Genomic DNA, 13,049 nt, shown 5'->3' with positions numbered 1-13,049 from the left:
CTAGTCGCCGGGCTGGGGGAGGGGCCCGGCGTAGGTGGGCTCCTGCGGGCGCCACTGCTCAGCGTCGGGGGTCTTCGCGGAGTTCTCCGTTCCGGGGGTGCGCGGTGACCGCGTTCCTGCCGGCCCGACCCGGGGGACTGAGGCGGTGCGGCAGCGCGGAGGGGAGCAGCTCGCGGGCACGTCCGGAATCGGGCGGCTGCGTCACGCGCAGCACTCTGGGACTTGTAGTTTCCGACATGGAGCGCTCCGTGCCGCTCGCCGTGCCTTTGGGTCAGGTGAGGCGGACGTGGTTGCGCGGTGCCTTCTGGGGTTTTGTAGTCCGTGTCCAGGCCGGCGTGGGATCGTGCCGTGGGCCGTTGGCGTGGCTGTGTGTGGGACTCGGATTTTCACGGAGAGGGTGGGACTGGCAGAGGAACCCAGGAGAACCTCATTGGGCCTACCTGTCAGCTCAGACCTGTGTCCACTTCTTGGGATAATATCTGCTGTTTAAGCGTTTCCCTGTGGCAGCTCTGGTTTTCGTGACACGGCCTCCTGTGAGCGCCTTGTGGCAGGAAGGGCTGGTGCTTGTCCTGGTATCCATTCCTCACCCCTTCATGGAGTCGCCCCGGGATGGCCTGGGAAGTGACCTTAAAGAAGACTGAAGGTCCAGAGTTGTGGCCTCGCTGGCTAAGCTTGCGCATCCCTGTTGGGCTCCTCCACTCCGATCCAGCGCGCTGCTAACCACCTGAGGGCAGCAGAGGATGGCCCAGGTGCTTGGGCCCATGTACTGGCGTGGGAGAGACCCAGGGGAGGTCCAGGTTCCTGGCCGTGGCCTGGCCCAGCCCTGAAAAGTGACCAGGGCTGCAAGATGAGTCTCTCCTCCCCTCTCTATAATTCTGCCAAATAAAAATAAGTCTAAAAGGGGGGGGGGGGCAGTGGCTGAGCCTTGCGGGCCGGGGACCGGTCTCGCCGTAGATGGAGGTGTTCCAGGCCCTGCAGCGGCTGCACATGACCATCTTCTCCCAGAGCATCTCCCCGTGTGGGAAGTTCCTGGCTGCCGGCAACAATTACGGGCAGATAGCTGTCTTCAGGTACCCCGGGCCTTCTCCTCAACACTCCCACCCCGAGCAACCCCCAGGCACTGACTCCTGAGCCCCCTCCCTGCCCCCTCCTAGCCTGTCTGCTGCTCTGAGCTCAGAAGCCAAGGAGGAAAGTAAGAAGCCCGTGGTGACCTTCCAAGGTGGGTCTGCCCGCAGGGCCCGGCTGAGGGGACCCTGGTGGCAGGAGGCATGGGGGTGGGGTAGTGGGTTGGGCTCACTCAGGTTCTTCATTGCCCTGCATGTAGCGCATGATGGGCCTGTCTACAGTATGGTCTCCACTGACCGTCAGCTGCTCAGCGCCGGAGACGGGGAGGTGAAGGCCTGGCTTTGGGCCGAGATCCTCAAGAAGGTGAGGGGTTGGGGACTTGGGGAGGGGCCGGAGTGCACTGCCCCCGAGGTGGCCTGAGGGTCACCCAGTGTCTCTGCTCACCCTGAAAGGGCTGCAAGGAGCTGTGGCGGCGTCAGCCCCCATACAGGTGAGTCAGGGGCCCAGGGGTGGAGGGGGACGGCGCTGACTGGGAGCAAGGCCCGCTCCCTAATGCTGACACTCCGGCCTTGCTCCCCCAGGACTAGCTTGGAAGTGCCTGAGATCAACGCCCTGCTGCTGGTCCCCAAGGTCTGTGACTGTTCTCCCGGGCCCCTGCCCTGCCCCGCTCCTTGCCCCATGGGTAGTCACACACATCCCTTTCCTCCACAGGAGAACTCCCTCATCCTGGCTGGGGGAGACTGCCAGCTGCACACCATGGACCTTGAGACTGGGACCTTCACAGTGAGCACAGGCCTGGGCTCAGGGTTGGGGCTGGGGCCACCTGAGGTCTCTTCCTGACCCGAGCCCTCTCCGACAGCGGGCCCTGCGGGGCCACACAGACTACATCCACTGTCTGGCGCTGCGGGAGCGGAGCCCCGAGGTGCTGTCAGGCAGCGAGGACGGGTCTGTGCGGCTTTGGGGTAAGGTGGGAGCTGCAGACGGGTGTGAGCAGGCCCGGGAGGTGAAGGTGGGAGCTGCAGACAGGGGTGTGAGCAGGCCCGGGAGGTGAGCACATGGCTTGCGGCCCTTTCCCCGCAGACCTCCGCACAGCCAAGGAGGTGCAGACGGTCGAGGTGTACAAGCACGAGGTGAGAGCTCTGGCACACCCCTTCCCTCTGCCCTACTCCCCGCACCCCCGCACCCACTGCAGACAGTCCCTGGTCCCCCCTTCCCTCGCAGGAGTGTGCGAGGCCCCATAATGGGCGTTGGATCGGATGCCTCGCAACGGACTCAGACTGGATGGTGAGCGGGGCAAATGCAGGGCAGGGCAGCCGTTCGAGGCCGTGCCAGTGAACACTGTGGCTCACAGCATTTGGGGTTCCACTCTTCTGCTCAGGTCTGTGGAGGAGGCCCAGCCCTTACCCTCTGGCACCTCCGGTCCTCCACGCCCACCACCATCTTTCCCATACGGGCGCCCCAGAAGCATGTCGCCTTCTACCAGGACCTGGTGAGGCCCCTGCATCTCCCTGCTGCCACCCTCACCAGCCCCTCCTCTCCCATCCTGAGCCGTCTCCCTGTGCCCCTAGATTCTGTCCGCCGGCCAGGGCCGTTGTGTGAACCAGTGGCAGCTCAGCGGGGAGCTCAAGGCCCAGGTGCCCGGCTCTTCCCCGGGACTGCTCAGCCTCAGCCTGAACCAGCAGCCGGCAGCCCCTGAGTGCAAGGTGGGTCCTCCAGCGTGCTGGGCTGGGCCCAGAGGAGGCCCAGGCATGCTCAGGTGACTCACGCCCCTCTCCCACCAGGTTCTGACGGCGGCTGGCAACAGTTGCCGGGTGGATGTCTTCACCAACCTGGGCTACCGCGCCTTCTCCCTGTCCTTCTGACCGCCAGAGGCATCTGCATGCCGCTCCCAGGGGCTAAGAGTTTGTTGGTTTTTTTTTTTTGTTTTTTTACAATAAAGTTTCAGATTTTTTTTCACAAGAATGTAAGCTAGGTCTGTGTTGTGATTTATATATTACTCTGTCGGATTTTGATACATAAATATGCAGTCCCGCGCAAAGGCATGCCAGGGCAGGGACCTCCTGCTTAAAGGTCGGCCTGCACAGACGCGAAAAGCAGCCGGCCCCACCGCACGCGCTCCGCCACCCACCCAGTGCCCAAAGGCCAGGAGCCCCTCCCAGCCGGGGGCGAGGAGGGCACCGACGCTCCTGGGAAGCCACCTGGGCTCTCGGGCCGTCAAGTCCTGCGGAAGAGGTTGCCCAGGAAGCCGTCCCGCAGCGAGAAGCGCGGTGCGGCCCGGCGCGGAGACTGCGCCTGCGCGGCCGCATTCAGCTCCTTCTGGCGCTGCGAGCGCAGCTGCTGCCCAATCACTACCTGCATGTCGTCCTGCGTGGGCGCAGGGGGCGGGTCAGCGCGCGGGCCCCGCCCCGCCAGGCTCCGCCCCGCCGGCCAGGCCCCGCCCTCACCTGCCACGCCTCCAGCTCCTGCGTGAGCGCCACCTTCTGGCGGATGGTGCGCAGCAACTCCCGGGACAGGGAGTCCCGCTCGAGCGAGACGCGGCTCAGCTCCAGGGACAGCTCCAGGGTCCTGGGGGTGGGAGGGCGCCGGAGGTCAGCGGCCTCGGGGTGGGAGCACGCACGGAGCGGGCCATTTCTGGACGGGAAGGTTGAGGCTCACTTGTTCACGGCCTCCTCGCGATCCGAGAGGGCGCTGCGCAGGGCCTCACCGGGGTCGTCCTGTGCCCGCAACTCCTTCTGCCGCTGCAGCTCCTCTCGCAGGGACTGCAGCTCTCCCTGCTGCAGGGTGAGCTGCGGGGCAGAAGAAGGGGGCCGCGAAGCAGGTGAGCCCTGTGCCTGCCAGCCCCGGGTCCTCCACAGCAGGGGACTCAAGAGACGTGGTATACATCACCACCCGCAGCACCCCTGGCCAGGTCGTGGGGAGGGGTATGTGTGGGGAGCTTATGTTGGGAGAGATAGAAAGTGGAACTGGAGAGGCATCTAGGAGGGCTTCCCGGAAGAGGTTGGCATGCTGAAGGCTGACCGCAAGTTTGTAGAGGTGAAGGGCAATCCTGGATTTCGCTGTCAGAAGAATGACAGCCCGAGGGTCTCTGCTTCCAGCTCCACCCACTTGCCCACCTCATCCTGCAGCCGGGCCACCTCCGCCTCTTTCTCCTCCAGTGTCTCGGCTGGGCTGCAGGCTGCTCGCTTCTTGGGAGGCTCCAGGCTCCCCTCCTGGGTTGGGGGCTGTGGGCTGGATGCCTCTGGGGTCTCCGGGCACTCGTTGGTCTGTGCACCAAAGAAGTGGATGGTCGTATGGTGGGCAAGGGGGGCAAAGAGGGGGCCTCAGGCTGTGCCCCTCCCGTGCACCCCAAGCTCACCCGGGGGTCTCCGTTCTCCTTGGCGTGCGGGGCCTGGGCCTGGTAGCCCTCGAGGCTATGGGCTAATTCCAACTGCAGCGAGGCGCCCGACACGTTGGCATCCTGCAGGCGCGATTCTTCCTCCAGCTCGGAGACGTGCCGCTGCAGCCTGCGCAAGGCACTCAGCGCCTCACCGGCCTCGGAGCGCGCACGCTCCAGCTGCAGGGGGGCGTGCGCACAGGCGTCTGCAGGGGACCATCCTGTGCAGGTTGCTGGCCATGCACTTCCCCTTAACCCACATCAATTTCCTCGCCCATAAAGCAGGGTGCGGCTGGGCGTCACCGCTCCCAGACCCACCCCCTCAGGTCATCGAGCGAGGCAGGGCCCAGCCCTGTCCCCTGCTGGCCTGCCTCTGACACCCGGCACCTGCTGATCCTGCCTCTGCCCTGGGAAGTGTGTGTAGATGCCATTAGCAACCCATCTCACAGATGGGGGACTGAGGCTGGGCTCCCCACAACAATAACGGACACCAGGAAAAGAGCCCAGGGTCTCACCTTCAGAAAAATCTCAAGAATCAAACCATGCCTCTTCTCTAATTCCCTTTTCTCCATGGGCACAGCCTCGATGTGGCCTAGGCCAGGTCACTTCTGGCCTGAGCTCCATCCCTGACCTCCCAGCTGACAGATGGGGCGTTCCCCTCCACACCTGCCCTAGGGCCAGTGCCCCTGCCTGGGTGGGCATGATGCAGTCCAGCCTCAGCTTCCCCAGACCTGCTCACCTCCAGGCTGTGCTCCTGCCTCTCTCTGCGCAGAAGTAGCAGCTCCTCGTGGGTGGTCTGCAGCCGGCCCTGGCCTTTTTCCACCTCCTCCCGCAGGCCCCGGATCTGGGCCTCAAGGTCCTGCCTGCGGCTCTGCAGCATCTGGTTCTGGGACGAGGCCACAGGGCTGCAGGTGTGGGCTCCTGGCCAGCCCAGGAGCACCCCAGCCCAGCCGTCCCAGCAGGAACTCACCTCCCCCTGCAGGCTCTCGAGCTGAGTCCTCAGCTCTGCCCCGGACAGCGCCTGCGACTGGCACTGCCCTCGAAGGCTGTCCAGTTCTCTCTGCAGCTCCTGCTCCGTCCGGGAGGCCTGGTGTCAGGGGTGGGAAGTGGCAGCACTAGGGTCCTCAACTGGTCACCAGCCTTTATGGCAAGTTCAGTGTAGCCAGCCCTCTATGGTCCTTCTCCCCTGCCCCAGCACCGGACCCCAGCTCTCTTGTCCCACCTGGGCCAGCTGCTGGCTGAGCCGGAGGTTCTGCTCACTGAGTTCGCTCAGAGCGCGTGCCCGCTCACGCCCGCTGTCCTGCTGCTCTGAGCGCTGCTCTCCCAGCTGGGCCCTCAAGGCCTCCACGTCCCCCTCCAGCTCCATGGCTCTGGCCTCCCACTCGGCTCCCCGGGCGGCCAGACCCCGGCGGAGCTCATGATTCTCCTGCTGGAGCCGCTGTGGGAGCAGACGAGGGTCAGCTATGCAGAGAGGAAGAGGGGCTGGAGCAGATGGACCAAGGGCGGGGAGTGGCAAGACAGACATGCAAACCACAGAGATGGGGCGGGGGTGAGGCCCAGACAGAGGCAGCAGAAGAAAGGTTTGGAGCCAGTAGTGAGGGGGTGACCCCGCATGGGGTCGGGAGCAGGGGCCCTTGCCCAGGCCCACTCACCTCCGGCTGCCGCCTGCACTTCTGGACCCGGGGTCGCAGACGCCGTTTTTGGCGTCTGAGTCTGGTAGAATTGATGCCCCGGCCCATGGCCTCCCACAGCAGCTGTGACCCAGACTACACTGGACCCTCTCTCCCTGCTCCTCCCAGACAGCTCTCTCTAATTAACCCAGGCAGCCCCACCCCGGCCCAATGCCTCTGCTGCCCTCCCCAAAACCTGTCTGACCAGCGGAAGCGACGCGCTTGGCACACCCAGATGCCCAGCTTGGGGAGGCTCAGGCTGGGTCTAGGGGGTACAGGGATGTCCTCTGGCTCCACTCTCCAGGCCCTCAAGGCAAGGAGGGCCTGGGTGCAGGCGGGTGTGACCTCAGCTGTCCCGGTCACCAGCAGGCACGCCTGTGAAAGCGTTTCATCTGCCCACTCTCAGCCTGCAGGTGGGGAAGCCACAGATGGACTAAGGGGCTTGCTCACGGCCACACAGCCCAGGACACTGGGCACCCAGGGAAGAGCGTGTAACCTGAACTACACCACACCACAGGGCCCACACCACAGTGCCCGAGCTTGACTCTCAATTCCTATTTGGATTCTAATTTCCCATCGGTGTAGGCCCTGGAAGGCCGCAGGCCGTGACTGGAGCATCAGTGGGAGCTGAGGCCTGAGCTCCTGACCACTGCAGGCAGCTGGGGAGCGAGCCAGAGAGGGGAGCTCAGAAATCCCAGGATATGATCCAGAGTGAGGATCGGGGTGCAGGAGGGGGCTCCAGGGAGGAAGCCATGTCGGAATTGATCCCTGCAGGGCAAGAAGAAGCAACCAGAAGGAGGGAGCCAGCAGGTACGAGGACCCTGTCAGAACAGGCTTGGGTGGGCTGGGGCAGCAAGCAGCTTCCCCTTGATTCTGAGGGGGCACCAGGGCTGTGGGGAGTGAGGGTGGACATGACGTGGTGGGCAGCATCGGGAAGCCATGGTGCCCCTGACAGGGCTCTCCAGGAGACAAGAGCAGGAACAGCATGGGGGACACAGATCTGGAGGCTGCTCAGGTGTGAGTTCTCCACTTTAGTACAACCCATGGGGTGTGCCGGCATAAGGGAGACCGTGTTCCCTGGGTGTGGGAAAGCAGGCAGTGAGGCTGCAGAGCAGAACCTGCCCAGCAGGTAGCCTGGGAGAGAAGCTTCCAGGCAGCGGCTCCCAGAGGCAGCAGGGGCAGTGACACAGAAGCAGGGGGATGTGTTGGGGTCCAGATGGGGAGCCCCATAGCCATGGGGGCTGACACAGCAGAGTAAGGATGAACCTACATCCATGCTGTGCAGGAAGCCCTTAGCCCAGGCCCGACTCGGGTTAAGCTACCCTATACCAGTGCCCTCCCTTGCCCGGCCTTCTCCGCTCACTTCCTCCCGCTCCGCGTGCTGTGTGCTCAGCGTCTCCAGCTGCCGCCGCAGCTCCTCATTTCGTTCCAGGAGCATCTTTCCCAGCTCGGCGGCCAGCAGCAAGTCCTTCTCCTTCTGCTGCAGCTGCAGGGCCAGGTCCCCTGGCTCCTGGGTCACCGGGCCACCTCCCAGGAACGAGTCCCTCCGCTCCAGCACAAAGGGGAAGAAGCCCTCATCCCCACTGGGGGAGGCGCCCCCCGACAGCAGTCCTGAAGGGAAGCTCGGCCCATCTGGGGAGCTCATGGCCCCTGCAGCATCTGTGGAGACAGGTGTCCACAGGCTTTCCCCCTGCAGGACTGGCCAACACCTAGCCCACCCAGGCCCATGGCCAGGTCTTCCCTGGGCCACCGAGGACTAATGATCTATATTTTGGCACGGCTCCGTTAATGTCCTCAGGGTAAACTGAGTCAGGGAGCTGCAGGACACCTGTCCCTGCCCCCCTCTTCCCTCTGTCCAGGTAGTGTTTGCCCCAGGTACCCGGCTGTGGGGACAGAGCATTCAGGGCCAAGGGCAGCCCCTTCTCTTCCATGCAGCCATGGGGCCCCATCCCCTCGCCCCCAGACATCCAGCCTCCTCCCTGCCCCAGCAGTGCAGGTTCCAGGATCTTCACTATGGGTCCCCAGCCCCTCCCTGCCCTTTTCCCTCCCGGGTGTCTGAACTCCACCCTCCCACTCTTCCCAGAGTGCTCCCCAGTACCGGATTCCCACCCCTGCCCCCAGTTTTTCCCAGGATGTCCCCAATTTCCAAGGTTCTGGCTCCAGGCCCAGGCCGGGGCGAGGTAACAGGTTGTGCCGGTCAGCGCATAGATTGTTTACCTCCCGGCCCGCCCTGGGGATGGGAATCCCACGCTCTCCTGGGCCCGCCCCCAACCCAACCTGGAGTGGGTGGGCAGGGGGGCTTCGGAGCACGGGCTCTATTCACCAGCTCTCTGGCTCAGCCCTTGCAAGGGTCCCCACGACCCCCTGCACCCCTCCCAGCCTTCCTCCGTGCACCTCCGCCAAGTGCCTGCCAGCACAGCCCTACCCTCAAGACGCAGGAGTCCAGCCCCCGAGGGTCTCCTCGACTTGGCCCTGAGGGCCCCCGCTCCGTCCTAAAGACTCTCTTCCCTCCCTCTGCGCTCCGCTGAGTTCCTCCCCGCGGGGGTCCGTGTTCCCCGACTCCACGCAGTCCGAGACGTCCGAAGCTCCAGACACCGCCCCTACCTGCTGGCGCCCCCAGCTGCCAGCAGCCCCAGGAGCCCGGCCCGGCCGCCCCGGCCCCTTAGTTTCCCGCCGACGGTCAGGTCCCAATCCGCCCCGAAGCTCGGGGAGCCCCGCCCACGACACCCCCAAGCTCTCACCTGCCGCAGCTCCCGCCGAGGTCCCCTAGGTGCCAGCTGCTCTCTTCCGGGGGCGGTGCCAGGTGCGGGGCGCGTACAGGTGAGGGGCGGTGCCGCAGCGCCCCCTGGCGGCCCGAATGGCCTCCACCCTCCGGAGGCAAAGAAGCCGCCCCAATCACTGACGAGGCAAGTGACAGCCTGGGGAGCATGCCTGAGCCCCTGCTGCATGCGGACCCCACTCTGAGCGCCCGAGGAGGATCCTGTCCCCTCACAACAAGAGGCAAGAAATCATGGGCGACGATAACAGATCAGACCCGGTCCGGTCCCCTGGCTCAGCTGTTTTTTTCCTGTTGATGACATCCCCATGAAACAGGAAGTTTGTTATGGGGAGGGGTGGGCAGGAGACTGGGGCTATAGGGTCCAACAGACAGAGGTGAGGCAGATGTGACGATCCCACGGGACTGGGCCCCGGACGCTGCCCAAAGTCCCACTCGCAGTCTCCCCTGCGACCAGGGCTGAGTGTGGGGCCCAGGCTTGCCAATAGCAGGGCCTGGGAACCAGGGCATTCCAGTGTACCCTGGGCCTGGATCCGAGCAAACTTTGTTCAGAACGCCTTGCACCCTGGTGCCTGGGCCCCGGGGCTGTCCAACATGAACCTTTGCTTGCCTGAGAAGCTGGGTCCCCATACCTCAGACTGGGGATCAGGTCTTTGGAGTGATGGGAGGTGGGGGAGACAGGTTATTGTGGAGAGCTGGGACTCCTAGGAAAGGGTTCAGTGACTGCTTGGCAGGTGGGTGAGGAGCATGGTGTCTTCCTGGCAGCAGACAGCAAGTGGGTAGGGACAGAGACCCATCTTAGAGACCCTCCAGAGCTGCTTGGGGACCAGGGAGGAGGGAACACAACTCGGCATTCTGCCTCCCATTGTTGCCTGACCCCTGGGAAGTAGACAGATGCCAGAGACCCCTCTCCCAGCCCCACTGACATCATACCCACCCTCAGCACACTAGGGGCTTCAGCAGAGACCAAGTGGACAAGGCCCTTCCCCCAGACCTGGGGAGCAGCTATAGATGCCCTCTACCAGAGGGTCACAGAGTCCAGCTCATGGAGCTGGCATCACAAGCAGTGAGAATGAATCCCAGCTTGACCAGGTAGCACATATGTGTGGCTGTGCCACTCAGAGACCCTTAGTGGCCCTTGGTACCTGCTGGCACATGGGAGAACAAGGATGAAGTGGGGTCAAGGAGCCAGCCCTTGGCTCTTCTGATGACCCTCCACAGGGCCACTGGCGGCAAGCACCCCACACCTTGCCCAGTGTGTCAGCCTACTCTGGCAGTACTCACCACCTACTTCTGGAGGAAGGCACGAGTGTGTGGCTACACAGTGGACCCCTCCACCTGGCTTGCCTAGCCCCCAGCCCCTCTTTAGACACTTGAGACAGTTCCATCCTTGGAACCTGACCATCCTACTGCTGCCCAACAGGAGCATCCCTGCCAGCAAGAAGGAGGGTGGGTAGGAGGGGCTGAGGGTCCCTGAAGAAGGGAGGACACAACCAGAAAGGCAGGGAGCAGCACAAGGCACTATCACCAACAGGCCAGGGTACCTCGTGGGAAGGATCTCCCAGGCCCAGGGAAGCCTGGCCAGTGGACTCAGTTCTCCCTGCCCCCTACCCCAGCAGAGGCAGTCCAGCGAGATGGGCTGGTTCTGGATCAGGGCGCCTCAGGCTTTTACAACATGTGCAAAGTCTATAAACAGTGAGTTGTATTGTTTGCAGCGTCAACGTCTTTATGTGAAACAGTTCCTCTGGCTGCTTTGTTCTGTGACCTGCTTGCTGTTTACCCTTATGTTTCTGAGTGTTTTTTTTCTCAGCTTTAAAAAATGATTTATCTAGTTTTTCTAGAAAGGCAGATCAGATTTGCAGAGAGGAGAGGCAGAGAAAGATGTTCCATCCACTGGTTCACTTCTCAAGTGGCTGGAATCATCAGAGATGGGCCAATCTGAAGCCAGGAGCCAGGAGCTTCTTCTGGGTCTCCCACATGGGTGTATGGTCCCAAAGCCCTGGGCCATTCTCGACTGCTTTCCCAGTACACAAGCAGGGAGCTGGATGAGAAGTGGAGAAGCTGGGACATGAACTGGTACCAATATGGGATCGCGGTGCATGCAAAGGAAAGATTTAGCTATGGGGCCATTACGCTTGGCCCTTTGTCCAACTTTAAAAAATAAATCTCAGTTTTATTGAGATGGACATTGGTTTCCTGGAGCTGGTGCCACACCCTGTCCTTCATTCCAGGTTGCTTCCCGGCTAGCTCTACTGCCTGCCTTTCCTGGCTTCAGGGGTTGGCTTCCTAGCACCCCCGCTCCCCAACACACACTACACTGCCTTGCTCCAAACTCTGCCTCCATTTTAAGTTTTATTTATTAATTAGTTTTTTTATTTATTAGAAAGGCAGAGTGATACACAGAGACACAGAAGGAGATCTTCCACTGTAGATTCACTCTCCATCCAACAGTTGGGGCTCAGCCAAGCTGAAGCCAGGAGTCAGAAACTCCATCCATCCAGGTCGGCTACGCGGGTGGTGGGGACCTGCTCTGCTGCCTCCCAGCATGCGTTAGTAGCCAGCTGGATCACCGCAGTCAGGATGCTAGCTGGCACACTGATGCACCTGTACACAGCAGGGCGTGAGGTGGGGTCGGGGGAGAAGCACTGGGCCCTATCGAGCCCCGGAAGGTGAAGCCTGCTGGTACAGGGCGCTCTGCTGCTTCTTGCTGCCTGGCGGCCATCCCTCCAATTAGGATGAGAGTTAGAGGGTTGGCCAGGTTCTGCCCAGAGGCTTGCTCAAGCTACAGCCAGATGACGGTTGGACTCTCCCTCATCGGGGTCCCTGATGCTTGTGCCTTTGGCTGGGGGTCCATGGGTCCCCTGATCATTTCTGTGCATACAACCTTTGCCTGTGGCCTGCCTGGATGCTCCCCCTACCCTGGGTGGCCGTCCCATGTGTCTCATAGCACAACTCCTCCAGAGAAGGACTCAAGAGGCCAGGAGACACAGACACAAAAATATTTGTTTATCTGAAATCCAGAATAGAGAGAGAGAGAGACAGAGAGAGAATGAGAATCTTCCATCCTCTGGTTCACTCCCCAAACGGCTACAGCAGCTGGGCTGGGCCAGAGTGAAGCTAGGAGCTGCATCCAGGCACAATAGCAGGGAGCTGGATGGGAAGCAGAGCAGCCAGGACAGCAGGTACAGCAGGTGGTAACTGACTAGTCCACAGTGCCAGCCCTGTGAGGTTTCCCAAGGTCCAGCCTGGCAGGTCCCAAACCACCCCTTCTGTTGAGTTCTACTGCCCAGGGAAGTGCCCAGGCCCAGTCCCCGCTGAAGGAGGGAGGCTTGCACCCACTTCTCAGGGAGGGCTGTCACTTCCCTCTGTCACCAGGTTAGATGTCTCAGCTGTGGGTTGCACTGCCCAGTGGGCTTCCACAAAGCAGTTTTTCATGTGCACTTAGTTGGAAAGGCTCACAGACCACATGCCTGACTGATCCAGGCTTGACTCCAGGTCTTTGACCCAGGCCTGACTGACCCTGAGCCTGGTTGACCACAAACCTGACTGACCCCAAGCTGGACTGACCCTAAGCCTGACTGACTACAAGTCTTACTGACCCAGGCCTGACTGACTTCAGGTCTGATGTTCAACTGCAGGGCTGACTGACTGCTGGTCTGACTGACCCAGGCCTGACTGACCCAGGCCTGACTGACCCAGGTCTGACTGACCCAGGTCTGACTGACCGACCACAAGCCTGACTGACCCCAAGCCTGACTGACCCCAAGCCTGACTGACCCAGGCCTGACTGACCCAGGTCTGACTGACCCGGGTCTGACTGACCCAGGTCTGACTGACTGCAGATCTGATGTTCAACTGCTGGGAACTGTGAGCTACCAATCCTCCCTCTTTCGTTCCCTGTAACCCTGTGTCTGGACTAGCAAGAAGGCCCTTTGGAAATGCCTTCAGGAAAGCCCTGGCCATTTTCAAGGACCTCACCCCTTCCTCACAAGCCATTTTCAGGCCAGCTTTGCTTCCCATAAGAAAATGAAAACCTGAGTGAATGAACCTGTCATCAGCCTCTGGTAGCAGGGCTGCCCTCACTGGTCTCCAGCTTGAACCACAACTGGGACATGGGCTGATTTTAATTTAGGGTGCCCACAAAGCACACTGCCCCTGCAGGGCG

At 62.0% G+C, this 13,049-nt stretch overlaps 2 protein-coding genes across 4 annotated transcripts; one reads left to right on the top strand and one right to left on the bottom strand.

The window, feature by feature from the left end:
* The first annotated feature begins 2 nt into the window (after positions 1-2).
* On the top strand, positions 3-3,025 carry LOC121151734 (THO complex subunit 6 homolog). Of its 3 annotated transcripts, none has more exons than XM_040973483.1 (13): positions 9-275; positions 1,006-1,070; positions 1,155-1,219; positions 1,325-1,428; positions 1,518-1,555; positions 1,647-1,695; positions 1,777-1,848; positions 1,925-2,027; positions 2,146-2,195; positions 2,287-2,349; positions 2,444-2,554; positions 2,634-2,768; positions 2,847-3,025. In XM_040973483.1, the coding sequence occupies exons 1-13, from the start codon at positions 237-239 to the stop codon at positions 2,925-2,927; spliced, it is 975 nt and encodes a 324-aa protein (XP_040829417.1). In that variant the 5' UTR covers positions 9-236; the 3' UTR covers positions 2,928-3,025. The 3 variants fall into 3 exon arrangements, with proteins under 3 accessions (XP_040829419.1, XP_040829417.1, XP_040829416.1); XM_040973482.1 differs by having other exon boundaries at positions 955-1,070; XM_040973485.1 differs by lacking the exon at positions 2,634-2,768 and having other exon boundaries at positions 3-275; positions 955-1,070.
* A 2-nt stretch (positions 3,026-3,027) lies between these two features.
* Positions 3,028-7,753, bottom strand: LOC121151733 (BICD family-like cargo adapter 2). The gene is made up of 9 exons (XM_040973481.1): positions 7,472-7,753; positions 5,661-5,876; positions 5,409-5,525; positions 5,178-5,324; positions 4,421-4,618; positions 4,179-4,328; positions 3,721-3,851; positions 3,510-3,630; positions 3,028-3,429 (listed from the first exon to the last, which is right to left on the bottom strand). The coding sequence occupies exons 1-9, from the start codon at positions 7,751-7,753 to the stop codon at positions 3,280-3,282; spliced, it is 1,512 nt and encodes a 503-aa protein (XP_040829415.1). The 3' UTR covers positions 3,028-3,279.
* Between the last annotated feature and the right edge of the window lie 5,296 nt (positions 7,754-13,049).

This window comes from Ochotona curzoniae, unplaced genomic scaffold (genome assembly GCF_017591425.1).
Source record: "Ochotona curzoniae isolate NIBS_2020 unplaced genomic scaffold, NIBS_Ocur_1.0 contig_2321, whole genome shotgun sequence".
Taxonomy (NCBI): Eukaryota; Metazoa; Chordata; class Mammalia; order Lagomorpha; family Ochotonidae; genus Ochotona; species Ochotona curzoniae.
Note: the sequence above shows the minus strand (reverse complement) of the source record. Positions and strands in the feature narration are given on the sequence as shown.

Bases quoted from the DNA above. Each gene is read 5' to 3' on its own strand.
- LOC121151734 (XM_040973482.1), top strand. From the start codon at position 237: ATGGAGCGCTCCGTGCCGCTCGCCGTGCCTTTGGGTCAG. The intron at 1,071-1,154 runs GTACCCCGGGCC...GCCCCCTCCTAG, and splicing joins GGGCAGATAGCTGTCTTCAG to CCTGTCTGCTGCTCTGAGCT. The intron at 2,028-2,145 runs GTAAGGTGGGAG...CTTTCCCCGCAG, and splicing joins CGGGTCTGTGCGGCTTTGGG to ACCTCCGCACAGCCAAGGAG.
- LOC121151733 (XM_040973481.1), bottom strand. From the start codon at position 7,753: ATGAGCTCCCCAGATGGGCCGAGCTTCCCTTCAGGACTGCTGTCGGGG. The intron at 5,526-5,660 runs GTGGGACAAGAG...CCCTGACACCAG, and splicing joins TCAGCCAGCAGCTGGCCCAG to GCCTCCCGGACGGAGCAGGA. The intron at 4,329-4,420 runs GTGAGCTTGGGG...TTTGGTGCACAG, and splicing joins AGGAGAACGGAGACCCCCGG to ACCAACGAGTGCCCGGAGAC.